At 55.8% G+C, this 26,171-nt stretch overlaps 2 protein-coding genes across 3 annotated transcripts in view; both read right to left on the reverse strand.

Annotated features, from left to right (window-relative positions):
• MPP2 (MAGUK p55 scaffold protein 2) overlaps positions 1-17,929 on the reverse strand; it is a 31,265-nt gene extending 13,336 nt beyond the window's left edge. Inside the window, exons 1-3 of one of the 2 annotated variants that reach the window (XM_081109257.1) lie at positions 17,903-17,929; positions 5,361-5,424; positions 172-290 (exon numbers count right to left, since the gene is read on the reverse strand). In XM_081109257.1, coding sequence (XP_080965383.1) covers positions 172-290; positions 5,361-5,391 — 150 coding nt within the window. In that variant the 5' untranslated portion in view covers positions 5,392-5,424; positions 17,903-17,929. Of the gene's footprint in view, positions 1-171; positions 291-1,812; positions 1,964-5,360; positions 5,425-17,902 lie in introns of those variants that run through there. The other variant, XM_081109256.1, reaches the window with a different exon arrangement.
• Positions 17,930-21,343: 3,414 nt separating this feature from the next.
• LOC308531862 (pancreatic polypeptide prohormone-like) lies at positions 21,344-25,860 on the reverse strand (the record flags this gene model as incomplete). Its single annotated transcript, XM_081108956.1, has 5 exons — positions 21,344-21,481; positions 21,645-21,719; positions 21,910-22,100; positions 22,816-22,896; positions 25,798-25,860. The coding sequence occupies 5 exons, from the start codon at positions 25,858-25,860 to the stop codon at positions 21,457-21,459; spliced, it is 435 nt and encodes a 144-aa protein (XP_080965082.1). The 3' UTR covers positions 21,344-21,456.
• Between the last annotated feature and the right edge of the window lie 311 nt (positions 25,861-26,171).

Raw genomic sequence — 26,171 nt, forward strand, 5'->3', positions numbered from 1 at the left:
GACCTACAGTCCCCCAGCTACCATCTGGGCATGGATGGTCATGTGTACCCCCCTCCAGGGGTCTCTTGTGCCACATGCCCCATTCCCAGGGCCCTGTATGTCCAACACCCCATCCCCCGCTGTGCCTCCCCAGACACAGTGCCCTGGTACCTGCCTCCTGGAGCACTATACCTTGGCCAGGGATCTTACTATGGGACTTTCCATAATGCCTCGCAGGAAGATCAGGTCCAGTTCTGCAGCCCCCGTGGCATTGGGGAGGGATCCCAAGTTGTCCAGGACTTGCTGCATGGCTGCGGGGAAGGGGTAGGCAGTGAGACACACAGGTACCAGCTAGGCACCAGAGACCAAAACACACCACAACCACCCCACCTCACACCCCACAGAAGGCAGCCCCGCCCCAGCAGCACCTCCCTCTCTGCCAGGCACGGGAATGCCTGGGGTAGGGCCCTAGCGGGGAGTGGCCGTGGCCTGTTCTGCAGGCCCTAGGTAATGCCAGCCTGGGCAGGTGGGAGGCCCCAGGCAGGAGGAAGTAGACTCTAATGTGGGAGGAGAGGGGAGAGGGCAGCAGGTGTCAGGTTCTAGGTTCTGCCCTGCACCAGGGAATCACAGGCTCCTCACTCCAACTCTGAATGGGCTGAAGCCCCCAGACTCAGCCACCTGCCCCTGAAGGGCTCAGGAATGAGAGAGAGAGACAGTGCTGGGTCATGTTCCTGACAACAGGCAGCCATGCAGGAAGCCAGGGCCCACACGTTAGCTAGTGCAAGCCGTGCCACGAATTCAGTGTGATTTTGCATAACTCACTGTTTCTCACTGGTCTCCATCTTTCCCTCCTATATAACAGGTGGGTTGGATTAGATGGTGTCTATAAGCCCCTCAGCTTTGATAATGATCTATAATCATTCAGAAATTAATATAGATCCTAGGAAGCCAAAGCTGAGGCCCAGGACATTGGCAGGAGCTGGGAAAACAGGCCTGGAATGGCTGTGGGCGCCCAAGGCCAGAAGTCAGACTAAGTCGTCCCCGGGATCCGCAAACCCTCAGCCGGGGAAGGGACATAACCAAGGACATGAGGCCCCTGATGCTGGGCCCCAGCAGTATCGCTGAGACCTGAGGTAGGTGTTGCCATCAACCCCAGGAGAGGAGGGAGCTGCCAGCTGTGGCAGGTTCTGGGGGAGGAAAGGAGAAGCAGAGTGTGCCCAGCTGGGGGCCAGAGATGGGCAGGGGGTATCATTAACCTGCCACCCTGCCACCCACACTTACATCTGCATAACAGCCCCCAAGCCATGGAGGAGGAAGGGTGGAGACCGCCCCTGGCACCCCTTACTGCTCTTGCCAATGCCTCCTCCTCCAGGAAGGAATGGGAATGGGGAGGAGGAGGCACTGAAACTGGAGCTGGCAGACATGGTTCAGGGGCTCCTGGACTCCCACCCTCTTCACCCCACCTTTTCCAGAAACAACATCCTAGTCTGTCCTTCAGACCCCTCCTGCCCAGGCCTGGGCTTGCCATTGGTCAGAGACCTGTAAGACCCCTCGGGGGCTCAGAAAGATGCCAGGGCATGGACCCTTCCCACTCTGCAGGGTACCTCGGGGTCCACCCGCCTTAGCTGTCCTCACACACAGACTGCCCAGCCTGCCAACCCCGAGGAAGGACGGAGTCAGGGAGCTGGCGCCCTCTGCCTAGGCCCGCTCTCCGAGGGGCTGTGCCGCCCGACCCTCAGGCTCCCGGAAGCCCGTACCTGGGACACCCTCTCCAGGTGCCTACAGACCCTGTGGGGCCAGCTTTCCCCGCGGCCTCCGCACCCTCCTTCCTACCTTTCCTTCGGAGGTCGGCTTCCTCAGAGGATCCCCGGGATGTAACCCCCAAGGAGGCCCCGCTGCCTGGGCTGCCCGCCGTAGCGGCCCCCCAGCCGGCCCCGGACGCCAGGAGCAGCCTGCACTCCGGCTTCGGGCCGCCTTCCCCGCCAGGGGCTGGCAGCGCTGGAGGAGGCGGGACTCCGGGAGCGCCTTCTGCAGGATCAGCCAATAGAAAGGTCCAGCCGCCCTGACCGCCTTGCTGATTGGTCAAAGGCGGGGGCGGTGGGAAAGAGAGTCCCAGTCCGGCCGCTGGCTGGAGCCCCCTCGGTTCAGTACCAGCCAGTGGGAGGGGGGAGGAGGGGGCTGAGAGAGGGGCCGGGGGTGCTGCCCCTTCAGATCTGGGGCGGCGCTCAGAGACCTTCCCCTCGCTGCCCGGCTGCAGGACACTCAAGGCGGGTGGGGACTCGGCCCCACCTTGTTCCCGCCCTCGCTTCTGAAGGTCTGTCCTCTAATACACACCCACGCCGCCTCCTCCCCGTGCCCTCCGACCTCTACTCTGTGTCCCCTCTCCAGGCCCAGTTCCCTTTACAATAACCCCTTCGAAGCAAAGGAAGCCCCTCTCCCACCCCCTCACCCCCAGAGCGACTCAGTCCCCCGCCTAACTCAGCCACTGGGGGTGAGGGGTGGCAGGGAGAAAAAGGAGGGGAATGAGAGGTGGCACCACTGTGCCTGGGAAGGGTACCTTAAGCCCTTCTGACCCCACATCTCAGCTGTAGCTTCTCCAGGTCCCCCATCTCCCATTAATTCCTCCCCTTGGATAAGAGGTGACTACCTGGTGGGCAAGTCGGGCGTCTTGGAATTGTGGAACGGAGAAGTGAGGGAGCATTCTTGCAGCAGGGACAAACAAGGGCGGTAGAAGGGAGAGAGTTGGCATTTACCCCAGCCCAGCTCCTCCATTACTCTCAAACCCTGTACCCATGAGGCCACCAGGTGCTGCTCCTGCCACCAGCTCTCCATTCCCGGAGGAGTGGCACCAGCTTGCATTGCACCCCTGGTTGCCATGGCAACAGGAGGGCTTACACACCAGGACGTTAACCCTGGGATGCAAGAAAGATTTAAAGGGACAGCTCCATCTGAATTCAGCCTACATCCCCTCTGGAGTCAAAGAAAGAAAGGAATCAGGTAAAAGGAAAAGACAGGCCCAGGCTGCCAGTCTGGAGACTCCAGGGGCAAGTTCTCTCCACTCTCAGCCCATGCTATCACCTACATATCTCTCAGCCCACCCCTAATCCTCAGGAAAAGGGCCACTCCACCTTCCTGGGAGTACAGCTGGGGGTCTCTCTGCGAGAGGAATACACCCATCCCACGCCCCCTCCACAATGACAATGACCATCTTGACCAAGGGGAAGGGTGGGAGGAGGACCTTGCCAGCTTCACTCTCTGCAGAGCCCAAGGCTGGGATCTCTCCCGCAAGGAAGAGGCAAGTGGGAGGGTAAACCTGACCTCAGAGGCTGGGGCACAGTTGTCTCTCAGGCCTGGAGGAAGTGTAATGGCCACCAAGTGAGGAGGGGCAGAACCCACCGTTAGATTTTTTAGGGCAGAAGCTACTCCTGGGCACAGAGGGCTGCCTGCAGGAAGGGCTAAGAGCCTCATAGCCTCTAAGTCCTGCATCACCTCTTCACAGAAGATGAAACAGGCTTCGGGAGGTGCAGCAGCTGACTCCTGTCCTTTAGGTTTGGGAAGGCAGGAGCAGCCCAGGGAAGCAGGGGCCCCAGGAGTCCTCAGAGGAAATAAGCCCCATAGCCACACCCCTGGGCTCCCCTCCCTGCCCTGACCCCCCCTCACCCCACCGATGCCCCCATCACCTGGCCTGCAGCAAGGGAGCTAAATTGGTGAACCTTCTCCTCCCTCTACACCCCTGCCAGGCACTATTAATGGGTTTACTGGGCAGCCCCAGATTGAGAGGCCTTTAATCACAGGCTCAGGGATGGGCTTAATTAACCCATAAGCAGCTTACAGTGGGGCCCAAGCATGCCAGAGCAGGAGGGGCGGGGCCAGGGGACCCAGCAGGCTGGACAGGAAGTAGAGGCACTGAGCCTTCCAAGGCTGCAGAAGCTGGGGACATTGGTGCAGTCCCTCCACAGCAGGAAGAAGAGGCCTTTCCTGGGGGACAATGGTGCCACAGTTTAGGTTCTGGCCCCTCACAACAGTCTTCACTTTCCTGGTTCAGTTTCTCAGAGGAGAGCAACAGTCATTTTAACACCATTAGGAGCCTGGGACATCTTGCAGAGGCAGCTGCAGGGCCTCCAGCAAGGGCTACTTGGGAGGGAGGCACCTAGGCCATGAGAAAGACAGACAACTCAGAGCAGGTTAGAGTTGTAGGGCCTTTAGCCTCTAGCACAGGGAACTTCGCCTGGTGGTCCCTAAAGCGGCCATGAACCCCAGAGTGGAATACAGATTTTGTGAAGAGAAGATCTCTATATATAAAGCCCAGCAACCGGAACGGCGGAACAACCAGAACAACCGGTGGCTATGAAACCCACTTTGGCAGCCAACCAGCCTGATTCAGGCCCTGATTGCCCCCCCCCCCCTCCCAGCCTAATCGGCCCCTAACACCCCAATGGGGGCGGAGCTGGCCACCAACTGCCTGCAGCCCCTCCCCCCACCGGCCTGGCCCGACGGGCCCCCACTAGGGTGGCCCGCCAGACCCCACCCATGCATGAATTCGTGCACTGGGCCTCTAGTTTGTCTATAATGAAGCCCATGGCTGTCATCAGGTTCTCAAAAGGATCCAGGATCAATGACCTTATCCCATCACCTCATCTTACAGATGGGGAAACCTAGGTCCCAAAAGGGAGGGATGACTCAAGGTTACAGGTCAATGAGGTAATAATTTGGAGCATAGCATCGTGAGTGACTGTTCCTAACGGTAACTCTCATTCTCTGACATGGCCTTGGAGGCTCCCACCAACCTCTTTACGGAACAGAAACCGGGCTCTGGGAGGTTAAGCAGCAGCTTGCTCCTGAGGCTTCCTAGCTCGTCTGGGTGGCCCATTCCCTTGCCCTTTAAAACTCCTACAGAACCAAGTTGAGGCTTCCTGACCCGGCATCCTCCCTGCATAGCCTCCTACGCCCCTGCACACACACACACACACACACACACATCTCTAGCTGGTCTACTCCACCTATCTGGTGGGCACCGCATCATGGACTTCTCATCCCCAGGCTGGGCTGCTGTTGTCCCTCTACCTCAGCCATCCTCCAAGGCCCAGCTCCTAGGGGTCACTTTCTCACCAGCCAGGTCCCATGCCATAGTCCTCCAGCAACAGTGAGTGTGCGTTATCTTTGGAGCATTCATACCCCTGCTCTCCGAGGAAGTGTGTTAAGCTCTGTCTCCAGCGCTACCCTGGGGCAGGTGTGGGAGGGCCACCGAGTTGCCTGAATGGATGGCTGGGTAGATAGTGGTGTTCCTACAGGGACCTGTGGGAGTGCCTGGTAGCTGCTCCCCACCCTGCCTGGCACCCTCTGAACCATTAATATTAACTGACTTCCTCTCCCTTTCTTACCAGTCTCAGAGTTGGTGGCGGCAACCGGCATGGTGAGGTCGGCAAAGGTTCCGAAATGCCTCTCCTAGAGGATGGAAAAAGGAGGATGAGAAAGGAATCTGGAAGGAACTCCCACTCACAATTAGCCAACAAGGTAAACGGAATGGTCCCAGAGTCCTGGGAGGCAGGAAGAGCAGATATTTCGTGCCCAGTTCTTCGAGGAGGAGGTGACAGAGGATCAGAGAGATCAATTGATTTGCCCAAGGTCACAAAGCTAATAAAGAGAGCTACAATGAAAATCCAGGCTTTATGACTCAACAAAAAAATTAAGCGTTTATGCCCACCATCTGTCCTTTTTATTTTTTTAAATCCTCACCCAAGGACATGTTTATTGATTTTAGAGAGAGGGGGAGAGAGAGGGGGAGGGAGAGAGAGAGAGCCCTGAATCCAAAACCTAGTATGTGCCCTGACTGGGAATTGAACCTGCAACCTTTAGGTATACAGGACCATGCTCCAACCAACTGAAGCCACACAAGTCAGGAGGCTGTCCTGGATGTCTTTATTTATTTATTTTTTTTAGAGGGGTTGGGTAAGAATACAGAATTTGAGTCAAATGCAGGAAAGATGGGTGTCCCCAGACAGTAAGCTCCATGAAGTCAAAAACCACATCTGTTTTATTTTGCCTCTGGATCTTAGGCCTAGCCCAGTGTAGATAGATGCTCCACAGATGTTGTCAGTCTGTCTGATAGAAATGATGTCATACCTCCCTAAGGCCTCTCTGGGTTCCCCTTCCCCCCTTCTCCCCTTCCTAGCCCAGAGTTGGGACTAGGAGAGCAGGGGGCTTTGGGCAGAACCAGGTGTAGAGTTTACAGCCCTAGTTCCCATTCCAGAACCTCCCCAAGGTGGCGTTGGGTCTCCCATTTTTCAGGGAAAGGGGTGGGAAGGATTGAGGCGGGGCAACCCATCACCCTCCCTCCCTTTGCCTTCCTGGGTCTGTGCTGCTGAAGAAAACGCTAATTCCCAGTTGCCATGACAACAAAAGGCAGTGGCTCACAGCAGGGGTGGGGCGTGGAGGAAGTTCCTGGCAGTGCCCACTTTAGGCCTGAATGTGTGCTGGGCCCCGGGAGTAGGGGAGCCACAACTTCACCTCCCTCCCAAAGAAAGGATTCTTCCCAGAGACACCACGCCCTGATTTTAATAATATCCTCTCCCCTTCCCCTCCCAAGCCTGGGCGCAGATAACAGAAATTACAAAGATGGCAGGACGACTCCCCTTCCTCCCGGATCTGCCCCTGAAGATGTGGAAGAAGGCAGCTTTCGGGGAGAGGAAGGGCACCTCCTGTCAGGCTGGCATCAGGCTGGGAGAAATGCTCAGGATCCAGGGTGCCGGCCGGCGCCCCCAGCGCCAGGCCCCGCTGTCCCTGTTCCTAGAGAGCAGCGGGAAGGGCTCTCTTCCGAACGACCGGGAGCCTGGCACCTTCTGGCGGCTGGCGCTGCTCTCCGGACAGGGGTGCGGACGGAGGACTCCGGTGGTCCGCCTTGGGTAGAGGCGGGAGGGTGGGAAGAGGCAGGGGGATTCTGGCTCCAGAAGCCTGGCCCGGCTGCCTGCGTTTTCTCCCCGAGGAGTCGGTTCCCACGGCAGCGGCTCGCCTTGCCCACCCCCACCCCGGTCCCCGAGAGGGCGGGGTCCGGCCGTGCCCACGGAGAACGGCAGTGCCAGGCGAGCCGGGCTGGCTCAGGGCCAAGGCCCGGGGCCCGGGCATCTGGGAACTCGCACCGCGGCTTCCAAAAGCCAGGGCCCGGGTGCCCTCTCACCCCCACCTCCAGGCTACCCACCTGACCCGGAGTGGGCTGGGGGTGCGGGCCCGCGGTGAAAGGGGAGGTTTTCTCCAACCTCACACCCACCCCTCCATCGACACACGTACAAAGAGACGTGGGGGAGAAGGTCTGACAAAGGCGCTTTGAAGACCCACAGGTCGCGGGGGGTGGGGGTGGACAGCCTGAGGGATGGGGTGCTGGAGGCCGGCGGACTGCGCGCAGCCACAGCCGGAGCGCCCCCGCCCCCCCCCCCCCGGGCCGGCCCTAACCCGCGGGGCGCTAGGACCTGGGGGCAGGGGGGCGTGTTTCGAGCCATCAAAGAAGGCTCTTTGCTCGCGCGCCCGCGGGAGACCTAGGGATGAGGTCATTGAATGGCTGTCCCCAGCCCCGTCCTCATTCCGCCCCCCTTAGGTGACCGAACTCTCCGACCCTGGCTCCTGGTTCCGAACACCGATCGCCTCCCCAATCTCCAGGCTCTAACCCTGGCCCCCGACCCGACCCAAGCCCCCCACAACCTGGGAGGAGGAAGCAGGAACGCGCCCCTTCCCTAGACCCTACTCCCAGGGAAGATTGAGGTGTGAGCCTCCCAAGGGGGGCCGGGGAGCCGCGGAAACCCCCGCAACCTCTGTCTCGCGTCCGCACCCCCGGAAGCGCTAGCAGCGCAGTTCTTACGTAATGCCAGGCTCCGAGGTCCCCCGAACCCGCACAGCCCCCGGCCCCCGCACAGCTCGCCAGCTCTGTGCCCGAGGTCACGTTGGAGCCTTTGCCGCAGGGGCCGGGACCAGTGACAATGGGCAGTGGGGTTTGGTCTCTGGGGGGCACCCGAGAAGGAAGGGGGGACGGGAGGTGGCGAGGGAGGAGGCGAGCCTGGGGGACGGGCCCCGGGGAGACTGGACTCGGAGAAGAGGACCCCAAGTGCCGCGCCTGGATGTGGAGGACACAGAGGTGGGTGCTGGCCCGGGGTCGGGGGTCGCCTACCTGCGCGCGGGGGAGCCCCTAGCTCCGCGGCTCCAGCGCAGCCCGGCGCTACGCGCTTATTGCTGTCAGTCGCTACCCCGGCTCTTAAAGCGGCAGGGCCTCCTCTGCGGGAGGGGGCGGGGCCGGGAGGGGGAAGGAGGGGGCGCGGGGCAGCCCCGGGGAAAGCGGTCTTTCTGAGCAGCTAGTGGGCAGGCCGGGAGGTGGCGGTAGGAGAGACGTCGCACAGCCCACGACGCCCCGCATCCTGCCCACTCAGGGGAGCACGAGCTGGGATTTGCGCCACCAGGGTCCCCGTCGCCGAGAGATCCCTTAAAAGGGCGATGATGAATGAACGACCACTCCGCCCGTTTCCCGCAGTTTAGATCCGTGTTCGAGTTCCGAGCGCGCCTCGCTTTTCCTCGTGATCCTCCTTTCCAATCGGGAAAGGGAACAGGGGGAGTTTAGGGAGGCCGCCAAAGAGCAGGAGATCCACCCCCCACCACCAGGGCCTCGGGCTCAGGGGCAGTTTTTAAAGACTCGAATGATGGATACCTGGATGCCCGACTCTCTGGAACAATTTGCAAAAAAGAAGCGGGGGGGGGGGGCGTCTTCGTGAAGGGATTCAGGACCCTATATTAAGCCTGGATCAGAGACCTGGTCCATACCCCTGTCTACGGAATACAGAAATTAGTAACTCGCTACCCTTCCTCAGAGACCCATCTCAAGAAGTAAATAAAGGGTTAAACCTACTTGCCCGCCTTCGCCAGCCTCTGGCTCCACCCCAGACCTTCTAGTGGAAGACACTGTAAGGCCTAGGAATGCTAGAAGCTCCCATTGCCCACCCTTTGCTCAGTGCATCGAGCCTTTGGGACCAGCCGCGGCACTGGCCTGGCCTGGGTGTCTCCCCATCCCCTCCACTTGCCCTCTGGAATATGCAGGAGTTATCCCTCTTACGTACTTACTGCGCTGCTAAGGAACTTACCCTGAAAACTTGCTTAGAAATCTCAGAAATGGGTTTGACTTGGGAATTCATCCCAGAAGCAGAAGACTGACTGGTCCCTGGGTCCCTGGAAACTCCGAGGGCACAGGTGTACAGGTGTACAGGCAAAAGCCGTAGCACCAGGCCACACGCTACCCAAAGCCCTCTCTGCCTTCACTGAGGGAGGAGAAAGGAGCCAGTGACTGCAGGCTTCTGTCTCAAACCAAACAGGCTCCCTGGAGACACTGCTTCTAACTCTCCCCGTCTTCAAGCCAGAAGATCCTCCTAATTCAACTCAAAAAGAAGTTCCCTTCCCGTTACGAAGGCTACCCTCCACTCTCACCTGACAATCTCTGGGCAAGGAGTCACTCTGCCATTTGCATTTGGTTGGGAAGTGGAAGGATCCCGAATCCCCCCAAAACATTAATTACTTCTCAATCAAGTAACTGTTGCTACACAGCAACCCCCAGCTTCAATTCCATTCAGGGTCCCTAAGTCCAAGTGAGAGCCCAGATTCTGGCCCACTAGGAAGGGGGAGCCCAACTCATTATTCTTACTAGCTGCTTCCCCCATTAGCCAGTCAACAGTATCTCTCTGTTAAGGACTTCGTGTAAAAGGCTGGCCCCTCCCATTTGTTCAGGACCTTATAAGTTATTTGATTCTCACGGAATCAAAGCTGTATTGAGTCATGTTGCACTTTTGGAGTCCTGTGAGGTTGCGGGGCCGGCGGGGGGGGGGGGGGGCGCATTTCTGGATGCAGATACTCCTATTCTGTTCCAGACCAAGCGTCAGCTTCAGGGATACTGAGTCAGATAGCAGCTTCAGTGCCCGTTTCAGTGACTCCTGGTTTCTTGGAGCTCACAGCCTGGGTAGAGCTCACCACCCAGAGGGGTGTGTCAGACACCCAACACTTTCTGGTGGTATCACTGAGTGATATAACAGAGGTGCAGTAAATGTTCTAAGCTGGGCCCAAAGGAATGAGGGTGCTACTGGTGGGGGATAGAGTATCTGGGAAGTGAAGCCGGTTTGAGGGGTCCACAATGCATGGCAGTTAGGGGCTGCCACTCCGGTGGTGGTGGGGTGGGGTGGGGTGGGGTGGGGATAAGGAAGTGGAGGGATGAGTCCACCCCCTCTGGGGTCTGTAATTAGCTCTGCCTTCCTCCCTGCCTCATCCCAGAGGTTACAAGGATGAAGGCAGTGTCTCTGCTTCCTCAGAGCTTTGGGAGTCAGGGCACAGAGAGGAATAAAACTCAGGGTGGGTATTCTGAATTTCAGTAGATCTGGAGCTGTACTGAGTAATGCTGCACTTTTGGTAACGGCCAGCAGGGGCCGCCAACAGCTATCTTGAGTCTATCTTTTCTACACCCACCCCCTAGGACTCCTCTCCCCCACACCTGCAGTCTTGTTCCGGTAACCTTTTATATTGGCTGCACTTCTCAGTAAAAAAATTAAAAAAAATTTTTTTTTGAAGTTTGAAACCCTCAATGCATATTTGTTTTTATGTTTATGTCCTATATAATAAAAGGCTTACATGCAAATCAACCCAATGGTGGAACAACTGGTTGCTATGACACACACTGACCACCGGGGAAGATGTTCAATGCAGGAGCTCTCCCCTGGTGATCAGTGCGCTCCCACAGGGAGCACCGCTCAGCCAGAAGCCCTGCACACAACTGGCAAGCTCAGTGGAGGTGGCCGGAGCCTCCATGGCAGAGCTAAGGATGTCCGACTGCCAGCTTAGGCCAGCTCCCCACAGGAAGCGGGCCTAAGCCATCAGTTGGACATCCCCCAAAGGCTCCCAGACTGCGATAGAGGGTGCAGGCTGGGCTGTGGGACCACCACCCCCCCACCCACTCCCAGAGTGCACTAATTTCATGCACTGGGCCTCTAGTATTATATCTGTGCTGTTGAACTAATATGTGTATTTTAAAAATTCACACACCAAAAAAGAATTTTAAATTGATTATTTAAAACTATAAATAGAAGTTCCAATATTTTCTTACTACACTCCAAAGGATTTTCTAGGTGTATCCCACTTTGGAAACCACTTTTCTAAAGGAAAAGACGCACCTCCCCCCCCCCCCCTTAATCCCAGCCTCAACAGGTAGCTCTGCCTCCCCTCCAGGACCAAATCAAACCCTCCCTGGAGAATCAAGTGTCCTGGCCTCTTGTTCTTTTCACAGCCTCCTGACAGCCTGAAACCCCTCCACCCTCCCTACCACAACCACCACCACCACCATCATCACCCCCAGCCAGTCACACATCAGCCTGCCTTGTACCACATCAGACTGCTGATCTAGAGGATAAAGACGGAAAAACTCTCCCAATAGCAGGAGAGCACCGCTCAGCCAGAAGCCCTGCACACAACTGGCGAACTCACAACTTGCCCTCTCCCGCCATCCCAAGAGCAGCTGGCAGGGATACCCTAATACAAGAGCCTCTGGCTCTCAGACACCACCTTCCTCCTCCAGCACAGAAAACTTAGTCATTTGTCCTTGGTTTTCTCATCCGTAACATGGGGGGTTGGGCCATTGGGACTCAGTTACTAAATTCCCTTCCAACTCGATCAAGGTAACAACTTCCCGCTCTGCTCATATAGGAGATAAAAAGCTCTTCTTCCCAACAGGAATTTACAAGAGGTGGCCTCTTGGTAGGTATTTCTTAAAATATTGATTATCCCACTCAATAAATACCCATTCCCACTACTGTGAGGTTGAGGACAGTGGCTGTACCTCACTACCCCTGTCACTCCAGCACCCGGCACAGCGCCTGCCTGCCATCGAGTGGGTGCTCAGTTAACACGTGGTGCAGACTCTGGGGGCGGGGCCACATGACAGTAGTTTGGGAAGCTCCCAGTGATGCCAATGTACAGCCAGGGCTGGGAAAAGGTGTGTGTAAGGGGTCACCAGCAGGAGATGTGGCCCGTGGCCCTCGGGTATTAGACTGGGCAGGTGTGCTGCACAGGTGAGGACTGCTGAGAGGACCCCTGAGGGAGCTGTGGACGTGCAAGGCACTCAGGGAAGCAGGTAGAGCTGAGGGAACCCAGGGCAGGGGGAGATGAATGTGCCCCTCAGAACAAGGGAAAAGAGGAGGCCTACAAGCATGGTGGCCCCGCCCGGCCGGTGTGGCTCAGTGGTTGAGTGTCCACCTGTGAACTAGGAGATCACGGTTCGATTCCCAGTCGGGGTTGTGGGCTTGATCCCCAGTAGGGGGTGTGTATGGGCAAGAGGTAGCCAATCAATGATTCTCTCTCAACATTGATGTTTCTATCTCTCTCTCTCCCTCTCCCTTCCTCTCTGAAATCAATAAATACGTATTTATAAAAAAATAAGAATGCAAAAAATATCATCTTCAGTTTAGGATGGGGAAAGAAATGATGGTCTGGAAATTATTGGCATTTTGTTGTCCAGAGAAAGTGAGGGTCAGATAACTGGTTCTCGCTCTGGTCTGGCTGAGGAGAGGCCTCGCTCCGTAAGAGTGCAGGGAGCAGATGGAGTAGCCCCTGTGGGAAACAGTCTGGCAGTCCTCAGAAGGTTAAACAGAGAGCTATCATATGACCCAAGCAATCCCACTCCTAGAGAAATGAAAGCCTATGTCCACACAAAAACGAGTACACAAATGACCACAGGAGTATTCATAATAGCCAAAAAGTGGAAACAATGCAAACATCTAACAACTAAAGAATGAATAAATAAAATGTGGTATATCCAGACACTGGAATATTCAGCTATAAAGGAATGTGTGGCGTAAAGAACTTAACCTTGTCCAGAGAGATGTCCCTTGTCTTCTGAGGATCGCTAAGCCTGTGGAATGTCATACCTACCAGGAGTGTTTCTGTTTGCTAGGGGACCTTGGGTCACCCCAGGTAGTTTAACAGTGTGATGTGGAGTGGGAGGGTCACATGGTATCACCTCAACCTCTGGAGGGGCTGGATGGAGACAGATCAGCCATACGGGCAGTCAACCATGCCCACGTGAGGAGCCCATAAACACTCCGAACACCAGTGTTCAGGTGGGCTTCCCTGGGTGGCAATACCGTGCATATTGTTACATATCGTTGCTGGGAAAGCAGTGCTATCCATAATCCATGGCAGAGGACAACTGGAAGCTTCATGTTAGAAACTTTCCCAGATTCTGCCACCTGTGCCCGTCCCTCTGGCTGACTTTAAGCCGTATCATTTAGCTGTAACAAACAATAATCATGAACCTAACAGCTTGCAGTTTGTTCTGTGAGTCCTTCTAGCAAATTATCAACTCAAATGGTAATCTTATGGAACCCCCAAACTTGCAATTTATGTCAAAATTGAGGGTGGTCTCACCCTAACCGGTTTGGCTTAGTGGATAGAGCGTCGGCCTGCAGACTCAAGGGTCCCAGGTTCGATACTGGTCAAGGGCATGTACCTTGGTTGCAGTCACATCCCCAGAAGGGGGTGTGCAGGAGGCAGCTGATCAATGTTTCTCTCTCATCGATGTTTCTAACTCTCTATCCCTCTCCTTTCCTCTCTGTAAAAAACCAATAAAATATATATGTTTTTTTAAATGGAGGGTGGCCTTAACACCATCTTCAGGGTAATCCACGGTGGACGTCTTCAGAGCAGCCTAACTACAGCTGGTGTGCCCTGCACTGTCCCCTGAGGATGCCGGAGCCGGCTGCGTAGCTTTCTCCCTGAGTCTCATAACCATGTCCACCAACAACAATGCTCATTCACCAGATGCCCGCCTGAACAGACTCAAGAACCCGGAGAAAGAGCACAGAAGGAGGTATCACCGCGTAGAGGTTAATGTGGAGCTGGGAAAGCTAAGAAGGATGGCCAGATGCTGAAAAGGAGAAATGTGAGCTCCTTTCCTGATGATGCTACCTCTCCCCTGCAGACAAACCACAACACGCGGGGCACGGGAAATTGGTCTGCCGAGGACACTGTCAAAGGCATCCACAGCAACCGTTTGGAAAGCCAGCTCCGAACTACTCAAACCACCAGGAAACTGCTTTCTAGGGGAAAACAGCCACCCACAGGCAGCATAACCTGGGCTGGGTTGACTACAAAAGTCATGTCCTTCATGGACAGAATTGGTTGCAGTCCCACCCAGTTTGAATCTGCTTGGGCCCTCACTAACATTGCTTCTGGGGCAAGAGAACAGACCAAAGCTGTAGTAGTAGATGGAGGTGCTATCCCAGCATTCCTTTCTCTCTTGGCATCTCCCCACGCTCACATCAGTGAGCAAGCCACAAGTGCATGGGCTCTAGGAAGCATTGCGGGTGATGGTTCCATTGTCCGAGACTTGGTTATCAAATATGGTGCAGTTGACAAGAGGCGCAGGAACCCAGGGCCAGGCAGGGAGGGAACCAGGGAGGCTTCACAGAAGGGGAATTGCCAGAACCGTGGGATTTTGCCGGGCAGAGGCGCAGAAGCAGCCCATCCGACACAGAAGCGGCAGCACGAGCAAAGGCTGGGGGTTGTGAAAGTGCAGGGCTGCTCAGGAGACCACTGAGTGAAACGGGTGGAGGCTCGGACAGGTCCAGTGAGGGAGGAACAACAGCCGGAGATGCAGCTAAAGAGAATGGGTGGGAACAAACCTGGAGAACCGGGGTGTGACAAATTGTGTCTGTCCCCACGAAGGAACGCTACAATTCAGCAACGAAAGGGCACAAGTGGCCAATACGCCTAAGAACACAGAGAAATGTCAGAGGCATTGTGCTGAGTGAAAGAAGTCAGGCAGAAAAAGAACATACTGTTTGATGCTATTTATATGACGTTCTAAAGGAATCCACAGAGATCAGAGCAGCAGTTGCCTGGGGCCAGCTGAACTGGAAAAGGGCAGGAGGGAACTTGCTGGGGCGAGCTGTTCCGTACCTTGACTGTGGGGTGGGTACTTATTTGTCAAACTTATCCAACTGTATACTTAAAATTGGCAGCTTTCATCGTGTGTAAATTATACTTCTATGAAGTTGACTTAAGAGGTTTCTGGGGTGGTTTTCCGTGGCTGAGGACAAATTGTTAAGGACTTTAAATGCCAAGCTCCGAAGTTTGGGTTCTCACGGCCAACGCTGCAAGAGGAGCACATCATTTGAACTCTTCCGGGAACGCAGGCATCAGCCTTGGACTCGTGCCTAACTGGAATAAATTTCAGCCTGTTTGTTGGGATTTGGGGTACACTGGCCCCTAGATCTCTCCTTCCACCTTATACTGTGGAATTTTATCATAGGAATCTCATTTCTTTTTCTGGAGATTCTTGGCTCCATGGAAATGCAGTAATGGTCTCACTTGGCTACGGAGCCATCCCATTAACTTCAATGGCATTGACGTTGAGTTTCTCACTCCTTTCCCTAGAGATGGGGGGAAAGAGTGCACCCAATAGTGGAGAAGCTCACACATGTTAATCACCTAGGAGGCGCCAGGAACTGCCCAAGGGCTTCAGCTACATTATCGACTCAGTCCTCACAGCAGCGCGTGCTACAGGCGCAATCGGCTCCATTTCACAGATGAGGACACAGAGGCTCAGAGATATAATGGCCCTTAGTCAAGGTCACACAGTCAGAAAATGGTGAAGTCAGGATTCCTTCCCAGAAGACCCTACTCTTCCTACTGTGCCCCTTCTGCGGGTGGGATGGGCAAGAAAAAGTAGCAGTCCCCATTTCATAACCTTGTCCCAGAAAAGCAGCAAGACCCCCCACCCTTTAGAAGGCTCTGCAGGTCAACCATCAGGGGCTCTGAAAGTGTGAGGCAGGCCAAGAAAATCTTCACCCCCCCTCCCCATACTAGCGGGCCTAGAGGCCAGGAATGAGGGTGCTGAGGCCTCACAGCAGCTCAACAGGGAAAGGAGGCACCCTAGATCAAGCTGGATGGGAAGGTCTGGTCTCTCAGCATAGCCGCCCTCCCAATGCTGAGAGAAGGCCCCTGGGAGAAGCACAGCCCCCTCTTAACCTGTGTCGGTTCCTCCTTAGTATCCGTAGACTTGAAGCCAAAAGTTACCCTACTCCCCAGTGCCTCCACCTCTGCCACCCACACCTCTGAGCCCCTGGCAGGGACTGTGCAGGTCAGGACAGCTAGCAGTCCATGTGCTTCCACCCCCACCGTCTCCCTGTTCCCAACTCCCAGGTTATAACATAGGGGCAGGATAAGGAGGTCAAGCTGGGGGTGGGACCTTACAGGGAAAGGGACATAGACCTGAAGAAATATAAAGGGCCTCGGACGTCCTGGCCAGAGACCCTTTGCTGTGCTGCTCTGCACCTGCTCAGCACCATGGTAATGTCTGGTGGGCCCTGTCAGCTGTCTTCTCCATGACTGTGGGGATGGACACTGGCACCAAATGCCCCTCCCCAGGGCATGAAGGATTGAGACCAGGGCAGCCTCCTCTGCCAGTCCCATGGCCAGGACAGCTGCCAGGTTTTCTGTCCCTGCTCTGGGTGGTGGGGATGAGGGGATTTTCTGGTCAAGAGAGAATTGTCCCAGGGGCTCCAGGGAGGGGGTGGGGAGGTTGTATCATGTTTATGGGCATCATGATATGTGAGTTGCTGTGTGTGCCGGCACAAACTTTTCTGTGCTTGGCTGGGGGTGTGCGTGGAGGTATATGTAACTGTATTAGTAATTATTCATTTAACGTGTATGATTTAGCACTACTGTCAGGCACTGTTCTAGGTTCTTGTAATACGTCAGTGAATAAAACAGGCAAAGAGCCCAGCTATAATGGTGCTTACATGCGTTGGGGTTAGGGGGCATTTAGGAGGGACAAAGAGAATTTAAAGCACAGAATATAGTAAGTTAGAAGGTGAACGGAGCGGGGTAGGGGAAAGTAGAGCAAGATGAATGAGTAGGTTGCAATTTTTAAAATAGGGGTTCAGGCTCACCCGGCTGATGTGGCTCAGTGGTTGAGCATCGACCCAGGAACCAAGAGGTCGCTGATTCCCAGTCAGGGCACATGCCAGGGTTGCAGGCTCCATCCCCAGTAGGGGGTGAGCAGTAGGCAGCCCATGGATGATGTTCCTCTCTCATCAATGTTTCTCTCTATATATCCCTCTCCCTTCCTCGCTCTCTCTAAATAAAATTAAAAAAAAACACTTAAAAAAAATAAAGGTATCAGCCCTAACCAGTTTGGCTCAGTGGATGGAGTGTAGGCCTGCGGACTGAAGGGTCCCAGGATCGATTCTGGTCAAGGGCATGTACCTTAGTTGCAGGCACATCCCCAGTGGGGAGTGTGCAGGAGGCACCTGATCGATGTTTCTCTCTCATCAATGTTTCTAATTTCTCTATCCCTCTCTCTTCCTCTCTGTCAAAAAATCAATAAAATATATTTTTTTAAAAATAAGGGTGTCAGAGTAGGACCTTCTGGAAGCTGAATTTTGAGCTGATGCCCGAAGGAGGCAAGGCAATTGGCCATGAGGAAATCTGGAGAGTTTAAAGGAAGAGGCATTTTAAAGGAACTGCCAGAAGGCAGGAGAGGCTGAAGTAGGGTGAGCAAGGAGCTATGGGAGAGGTCAGTGAGGTTAGGGCGCTGACCAACGGCTCTGTGCCAACCTCGTGTGTGTGTGCGTGTGTGTGTGTGTGTGTGTGCGCGCGCGCGCGCGCCTGCGCGTGCCCCTGTATGTGTGCGTGTGTGTGTGTGCGTGTGTGTCCATCTCAGGGCGTGCCTCGCAGTCCATCCTCCCGCCCCGGTTCCCCTGGTACTTTGTGCGCGTCACTGTTCAAGTCTAGGGGCACCATTGGGCCTGGGCACCTGGATGCCCCTAAGGGCGCTCGTGAACGTGTGTACCCTCCCCCCACCGCCCCCCTTACCCCACGCAGACCCGTCCCTGGACCTGAGCGCCCAGCTCACCCGCACGCGCGGTGTCGGAGGGGTGGGCTCACGTGACCGCCGCGGCTCTGTCTGCCCCGCCCCCTCCAGACGCCGACTCTGCGCTGCGCGTGCGCCCTGGCCCTGCTGTGCCTGGCGGTGCTGCTGCAGCCGCCGGAGGGCGCGCTGGGGGAGGAGCCGCAGCCGCATGCGCAGCCGCCCCGCGGGCCCCGGGCCGCCTATTGGCTGAGCACCTTCGGCCACGTGGGCAAGTACATAGAGAAGCTCTTCAACAGCAGGTGAGCGGGCTGAGAGCCCGAGGGAGGGAGGGAGTGGGGAGGGGCCGGACGCCACCTGCCCCCACCCCTCACCCCCGCGCATCGCAGCCCCACGACTTCTGCAAAGACGTGTTTTCCAGCGTGAAATCTAAGGATATTAAACACCCTAAGAAAGCCGACAACAGCACAAAAGCCCCCCCAGTGAACGCCAGGAAACCCCCACCAGCAAACACCACGAGCCTCCCTCCACCGAACCCCGCCAACCCGCGGAATCCCACTAACCCCGCACCGCGCGGCGCCACGAAACCCTGACCACCGCGCTGCTCCCAGGGTCGCAGGTAGGAGAGCCGGGCACAGCCGGCACCAACCAGTCAGGGGCCTGGGAACTGGGGGCAGGTTGGGCGGGAGCGAGAGGAAGACCTGGGGAGCAGGGGTACCAGGGCCACAGGGACCTCCTTCTCCAGGCTGGGCTTTCCCCTCCAGATGCCCGACTCAAGTCTCCTCGCGGGGCCCACCGATCTCCTTCACATTTTTTATGAGAGGGGCCCTAACTCCTCCCACCCCACCCCCAGTGAGAACAATAAAGAGAAATGGAATGTCTGTTGCTTCGTGAGGAATGTGAGCCCGGGACGGGAAGGGACCCTCCTGTCCTGCAAGGGGGAGGGGAGCCTGGAGCTCCTGCTGGGAAAAGGCCTCGGCTTTAGGGGCTTCCCTGCCGGCTCCTGCAGCCCATCCACCGCACACACACACCCCACGGCCAGGAGAGGCAGAGCAGAGCGACTGAAGCCCATTCCAGCAAGCTCAAAGGGGGGCTTCAGCCAGGCCCCCACCCCAAGTTTCTACACAGCAGGGCGGCGCCATCTCCATGACGGGCCCTGGACCTCAGTGATGGTACACGGACAAGCTGCAGCCCCTTAGTGTGTACGGCAGTGGTTCTCAACCCTCCTAACGCCGCGACCCTTTAATACAGTTCCTCATGTGGTGGTGCCCCCCAATTTCATTGTTACAAATTGAACATAATTAAAGCAAAGTGATCAATCACAAAAACTATGTAATTATATATGCATTTTCTGATGGTCTTAGGCAACCCCTGTGAAAGGGTTGTTTGACCCCCAAAGGGGTCACGACCCACAGGTTGAGAACCGCTGGTGTAGAGCATAAGGTCCTGCCTTTGCCTCCTGAACCCTGCCAGCCCCGCTGGCAGCAAGCAGAGCAGGGGAAGGGCTGGGAGCCCAGCCAGGCCTGTTCCTGGGAAGCTGGTGAGAGAGTGGGGCTCTCCTCCAGAAGCTGGTGGCCATCAGAGAGGCCTGGGCAGGGGCAGATCCAACTCACAGGTGTGTCCTGGGCAGGGCCCTAATTCTTGATGCTGGGAAGTGTCTACACCTCTCCCTACACAGAACCCATCCTCTCAGCTGCAAAGAACATTCTGGGGCAGGTCTTCAGGCTCCATCATCCAAATCCAAATTCTGATCTGCTGGGACCAGCCCCACTCCCAGACACGCCCTTGGACTTAAGAATCAGCCTGAGACATGCATTTGCCTGGCAGCTGCTTCCTCTCCAGCCCTTTGCCTCTTGGGGCCTGGTTCTACTTTCAGGTCCTTTGCACGCACCAGACACAGCCAGACTGGAGGGGAAACATGATGTGGTGCCATGGCTGTGGGTCAGTGTGAGGAGCTGAGCCCAGGAAGGTGCGTCCCCTCATCCACCAAGCCCACAGGCCCCCATCCCTGCAGGCTGAGCATGTGAGGGGAGCAGGAGAAGCCATTCCAGGAACCAGGAAAGTTCTAATTCTCTCGTTTCTCCCTCCCACCCCTACCCCCATGACTCTCCCTTATCGACAGGTGCTCCTAGCCCAGGAAAGGGGGAGAGACAAGCCCAGTCACACACACACACACACACACACACACACACACAACAGGTGCAGGATTCCTTCTGGGCCCTCCCAGAGCTGCAGTGTGGAATCCACAGGTTAGCCCACTCCCTGGAACCTCAATTCCCCATGGCCCCCCTCCCATTCCCTCCTCTCCAGCCTCCCCCCCCCCTTCCTGAATGGTGCACCCAGGAGTTCACAACCTCTCAGGACAAGTTCTCTCCAAATTTCTGCTTCTTCAAGGATATTTCTTATAGTCCCCCAGAGCCTGCCTCCCAGAGCCCCTGAAATGGGCCTCTCCTCACTCCTTCCACGTCTGAAGAGCTTGTTATCTCGCTGTGGTCTTTCCACTTATTCATGGAAACAGCCGGTTGGCCAGTGGCTACATCACAAGTCTGCCCCTTGCAAGCTCCCGTCTACCTGGGTCAAGGGCCCAGTTAATGTTTCACCTGCATCATTTCATGGCATGCTCACTACAAGCCTGTCATTCTGTCCATTTTACAGATGCAGAATCTGAGGCTCAGAGAGGTTATATCCCTGCCCAAAAGCACACAGACAGCAAGTGGCAGATTTCCTGTGTGAACACGGACTCTCTGACTCTAACGCTGGTGCTAGACCCTCTATTAGAATGCCGTCTGCGGCAGGACCTCGGACAACCTGCGGCACTTCTCTCGGCTTGCTTTCCCCTCTGTAGGGTGAGGATAACAGTGACCATCCTCGCAGACGTGCTGTGAGGTTCAGTAGCCCTGGCACACAGTAGGCTCCTTTTCCCCACGATCTGCACATGACACCATCTCCAGACCCCTCCCCTTCACAGTCCCCCTCGTGGCCAGGCTGCTGCTGAGCCTCCTACCCCTTACGTGCTCCAGCGGACCATGCACAGTAACCGGCCAGAGGAGGGCAGCTCTGGAGCCATCCTGCAGCCAGTGGCTGTCTTTGCTCCAGTCATTCCTCTGGGCTGGGCTGTCTCGCTGCCCCCATGCCAAGGACACTAAACTATAGGGAAGAATGGGAGGCGATCCATTTGGGCACAGGCCTGTTATTGGGCCAATGATCAGGAGAGTCTGTAGGTGCTGAAATGGAAGATTCAGGCTCCAGCACCACTTCCCTGACTCGCTGAGTGACCCTGGGGGGTCGCTGCCTCCCTCTGGGCCACACTTGCCCCTCCGTGAAGTGGAGCTGAGCTCAATGGCTCTGATGGCCCCATAGATGGTCTGTCCATTCCTAACACCCTTCTTTCCCTTCCCCTCCGTCCCCTCCCCCTTTCTCTCCTGCCTTTGGCTACTCCTGATGCACCAGGGTCCACAGAGACACGCAGAGAGAGGCAATGTCTTTGATTTGCTTTATTCAGCCTGTGGGAGTGGGGAGCAAGCTTTGGCCAGAGCCACGGGTGTGGAGGAGAGACCTGGGCCGGCACTGCCCTTGGAGGCGGAGGAGGCGGGGGTGGCTTACACGTCCATCTGGCTGCGCTCCCTGTGGGGAGAGGCCCGCACATGGCAGGGGAGTGGGCAGTCCTCAGACCTCAGGAGGCCTCAGGCAAGCCCTGGGCCCCTGTTCTCCCCCCAAACCCCCAACTCACCTCCACCCCCATTTCAGCCCCAGGGAGCTGGCACAAAGGGCTGGGAATCAAACCTACCTGGGGGCAACTTTGTTGGGGGCTCCCCACTCCAAGAAGTTCCGCGGCGTTTCTTCTTGGTCTCTTTTCTCCTCTCTGGGAGGGGAGAGGCAGCTGGGGCTAGCCAGCACTGTGCCCAGGTGCCAGCCCACCTGCCTCCTGCCCGCCCTTGGGTACCATCCTCCAGGGGCACACGGGCCGAGGCCTGGTCAGTAGAGTGGTTCAGCTTTCCCAAGAACGTGGAAGGGGCAGGAGCCGGGACCGCTCCCCCTCCCTCTGTACACACCTGGGCCTGGTCAGCTTGTTGATGTGTCTGCGGAGCTCAGCTGCATACTGGGCCACCTCCTCTGGTGTGGCTTCCTCCCCTGGGAACACTGGCTCCATCGTGTCCCCTGAGGCACCCAGCGGCGGCTGCAGCAACAGAGCCACACACGTGGACAGGAACAGCAGGGAGAGGCAGCGGCGTGCAGCAGCCATCTGAGGAGCAAGGAGTGGGAGGGCATTGGAGGCAGAACCCACCCAGCCCCTCGCCCATCACCTGCTTCTCCAAGCCTGGGGACAAGAGGGCGAAGCAAAGAGCCCCTGGGACCTGACCACCCCTGGCCTAGGGCCTAGGCACTGCCTCAGCAAGTGTAGACAGCTCCTCCCGTAGCAGTGCAGCAGCCAGAGCTCAGCCAGGACCTCAGCAAAGTAGAAAAAGGGAGCAGAGAAGGTGGGACAAGGGGCAGGAGGCACAGGACGCATGAAGTCCAGGGCCTGATGGCTCTGAGTTGGCAGATGTGGGGTAGGGGCTGGAGGGAAGGGGTTGGGGGAGTGTGCTCCTGCGGTTCAGTACCTCCCGAACCCCCACCACCCATCCACCAGGGCGAGACATGCAGATACAGAAAGTCACGGTCATACACACACACACACACACACACACATACACACACGGATCCCAATCACTCACAAGCTCAAAGGCACTCACACATTTGTGTTCACAGCCACCACCAACCACTCCCCACACACATTTGCAATTAGGTCACGGACTGCTCTTCCAGGGTGCGAGGTTCGTCCAGATGTAGAGGCAGACTCACACAGGACCTCAGGCCTCCCGAGGCCCCCCATCCTGCAAACCATCAATTCTTCCCCCCATCCCAGGCCCTAGACCCAGGGAGTCCCCCAGACCTTGGGGCAGGCTGAGCCCACTTACCCTGAGTCCTGAGCAAGCGAGTCCTGGACCAAGCAGGTGCCTGCCTCCGGCTGGATGCGTCCCCTGCTCTCCTCCTGGCCCCTTTATAGTCCTCAGCCCCCAGAGTCCCCGCCTTCTGTCAACCCCTCTCCCTCCCCAGCCCTCACACCCTCCTCCCCGTGGTCACCCTGGTACCTGCAACGCCAGCCAGCTCACTGGGGCCAGGGACAGGGCGGGACAGGCAGTGCTGTGAGGGCCAGCCTCAGCAGTGTAACGGGTAGAAGGGAACTACAGTGAGTCTCCTGTGGGCCCCCATCTGCCATTGGGCACCAAGAGCAGGCTTGGTCCAAGGAGGACGGGGTTCTGGGACCTCAGGGTGAATGCAAGGTCCTGGTGGCAGCACCCATACCCAAGGATTAGCCCCAAGCATCAATAGAATTCTTTCAGGGCAGAAGATTGAGGCTGGGTCTCTGAGACCAGGGGTGAGGGGTGAGACTCGGGACTCCCTTCCCAGTCTGTTCTTAGAACAAGGTGGGAATGGGGGAGGTGCCTCAGGTAGCTAGGAAATATGACAAGGAGTGGGGCCCGGGTAAGGAGAAACCACTCTCTGGCTGGAGTGTAGGATGCAAATTAGAACGATGTGCCTGGGTTCAAGAGAACTGGGGGTGTCAGTTTCTGGAGCCACCTCAGAGCTGCATTCCAGGGGGATGAGTGATAAAAATCACCATCATTTGTAAAGCCTTGCATTTTCCAGAGTGCTCCCAGTTTAATCACCTCACTGAGTCCCTCTGAAACAGTAACCTCCGTCTTTTTGGTATAAAACTGCTGTTTATGTTTAACCCTGCTATCTTGGCTTCTGTACATACCTGCTTGCCTTAACAATAGGGTAGCTACCTCAGTTTCCAGATTGAGACCTAGAAACTCACATAAATCACCCCATTATGTTGCCAGCCCAAATCACAAAGGTTATCTTCTGTGCCTGAGGACCAGAACCACCAAAGATTGCTTCCCATTGGTTCAGTGGCTCCAGGAACTGAGATTGTAGATGACCTTTAGAGATGATTAACTTTGCTCAATTCTGCTTCCGTCCAAACTGCTTTCACAAGTTAGCTCCACATTCCAACGTCTAGCAGGATGTGGTTTTTACCTTTATAAGCTCGGTACAGTAGTCACTCGGGGCTGCGAGATTGGCCGGCATTTGAATAAATGACTCCTTAATGCAAATTCTTGACTTGGGGTGTCCTTTGTGGGATTCGTGGGATACATTATAACACCTACAACAACCCATTTTACAGATTCAGAAACTAAGGCTCAGAGCCATTAAGTCTGACATAACTGCTCAGGGTAGATTCAGGGTTTGAAGTAAAGTCTAACTCCAACACCTGGACTCTCTTTTTCTAAGTGTGGCTGTCAACGTCCTGTCTAATAAAAGACAAAGATTGAAATTAACCGTACCTCCACTACGCTTCCCATTGGCTAAACAGGGCGATATGCAAATTAACTGCCAACTAAGATGGCGGTTAACCGCCAACAAAGATGCTGGCTGATTCGCATACTGCAGGCAGGGCAGGACAGCGCCATCCCACCTGCCCTGCCACAATTTTGGCCTGCTATCTGTGACCCGGGTGACAGGTGTCCAGTATGGGACCCAACCCAGGGCTGGCAGGCGGGACCGCGGCGATCCGCCACCAGCCAGGGCCCCAACCACCCTTCCAGGGGAAATCTGGGGCTGGCGGGCACCACCACAGTGATCGGCCACTGGCCACGCCCCCAACCAGCCCTCCCGCCTTTGACCCAGGCGGCTGGGACAGTGTGGCTCCTCTGTCATCCCAGCTTCCTCATGACAGTTTTGGAAACTGACAGCAGGGAGGAGGAAGTCCCACCCCCACAGAATCATCCAGAATCAGCCATTTGTCACACAGCTCTTGCTTTCTCTCAAGTTCAAAGAGCCTGTGATGTTAAAGTTAAAGTTATAAATACTTTATCCCAAGGGAAATTAGTCAAGCACTCTGAAAGTGTTTTTACTCTTAATGTGATATACAGGGAGATATTAGAATAAGTTTAACCACTTTATCAGTCATTATTTGCATCAGTGTTGTTTTTATATCATGAGTTTGTTGTGGTTATATCATTTTATTGCTTCTTTATTAATAAAATTATGTATCATTTTTATATACATTGTATTCATTTCCTTTTATCTCTCACACTTTTATAACAGAGAAAGGGCAAATAGCAATATTAAAATATTTCCGCTAATTAATTCCTTTTCTTTTTTTTTTTTTTTTTTTTTTTAATATATTTTATTGAGTTTTTTTTACAGAGAGGAAAGGAGAGAGATGGAGTGTCAGAAACATCGATGAGAGAGAAACATCGACCAGCTGCCTCCTGTACACTCCCCACTGGGGATGCGCCCGCAACCCAGGCACATGCCCCTGACCGGAATCGAACCTGGGACCCTTCAGTCCGCAGGCCGACGCTCTATCCACTGAGCCAAACCGGTTTCGGCATTAATTCCTTTTCAATGTGCATGAATTTCATGCACCAGGCCACTAGTTTTGCGATAATTGCCCATTTTGGGGGCTGAGAACCATGTGGCTCACAGAGGTGAAAACATTTGCCCAAAATCACACAGCTGTCTAGGACTCAAGTTCTGGCCTAGATTCTCCGCCCCAGGGGCCTGCAAGTCTCCCCTGCTCTGTGTGCCTTCCCCACCCCAGGCCAAGGAGCAGCAGCTGGCCCTGCCTGAATGGCAGGCAGAGCCTGAGAAGAAGCAAAGGACCTCTCACCCCTGAAGGTCTGCTTCCCAGATCAAGACATGGAAAGTGTGTGTTAGGAGAGGAGGTTGGGGTGGGAGGAGTGAGGAGTGGAGGTGATGCCACAGGAACTGAGCTTTGATTTTCCTCAAGGTAGCCAGGAAATATTGGTTCTGCTTGTCTGCCGTCTCCCAGCATCCAATGTGAGACTGGATCTGGTGGACCTGCTGGTACAGCGGTTCCACGTTACCGGCCCAGCCAGGTGCGGCTCCAGCTTCTTCCGAAACTGATTCTGCTTCTTGAGTGTGTCCATTTATGCATGCGAGGAGTTGAAATCTGCAATTTGTTGGGTTGGGCTGCAAAAGCGCAGGTGGTTCCTTTTGTGCCACCGGTACACTTTGGGCGGGGATGTAAATTGAGTAGGGAGGGGTCTCTGGGAGTCCCCAGGGCGGAGAAAGGGGCAATGGCATCTCCGCGACTCCTTGCCTCTCCGCAACTCTGCATTTCCATGTCCTCAAGTGTCCCCGATTGCCAGCGAGCACCTCCGTGAGAAAGCCACCCTCGCTCTCAGTCCTGCTGCAAGGCAGTCCCCCCTCTCCCCATAGGGGTCTGGGACCTCAGAAT

Source organism: Myotis nattereri (genome assembly GCF_964212035.1).
Source record: "Myotis nattereri genome assembly, chromosome: 16".
NCBI lineage: Eukaryota > Metazoa > Chordata > Mammalia > Chiroptera > Vespertilionidae > Myotis > Myotis nattereri.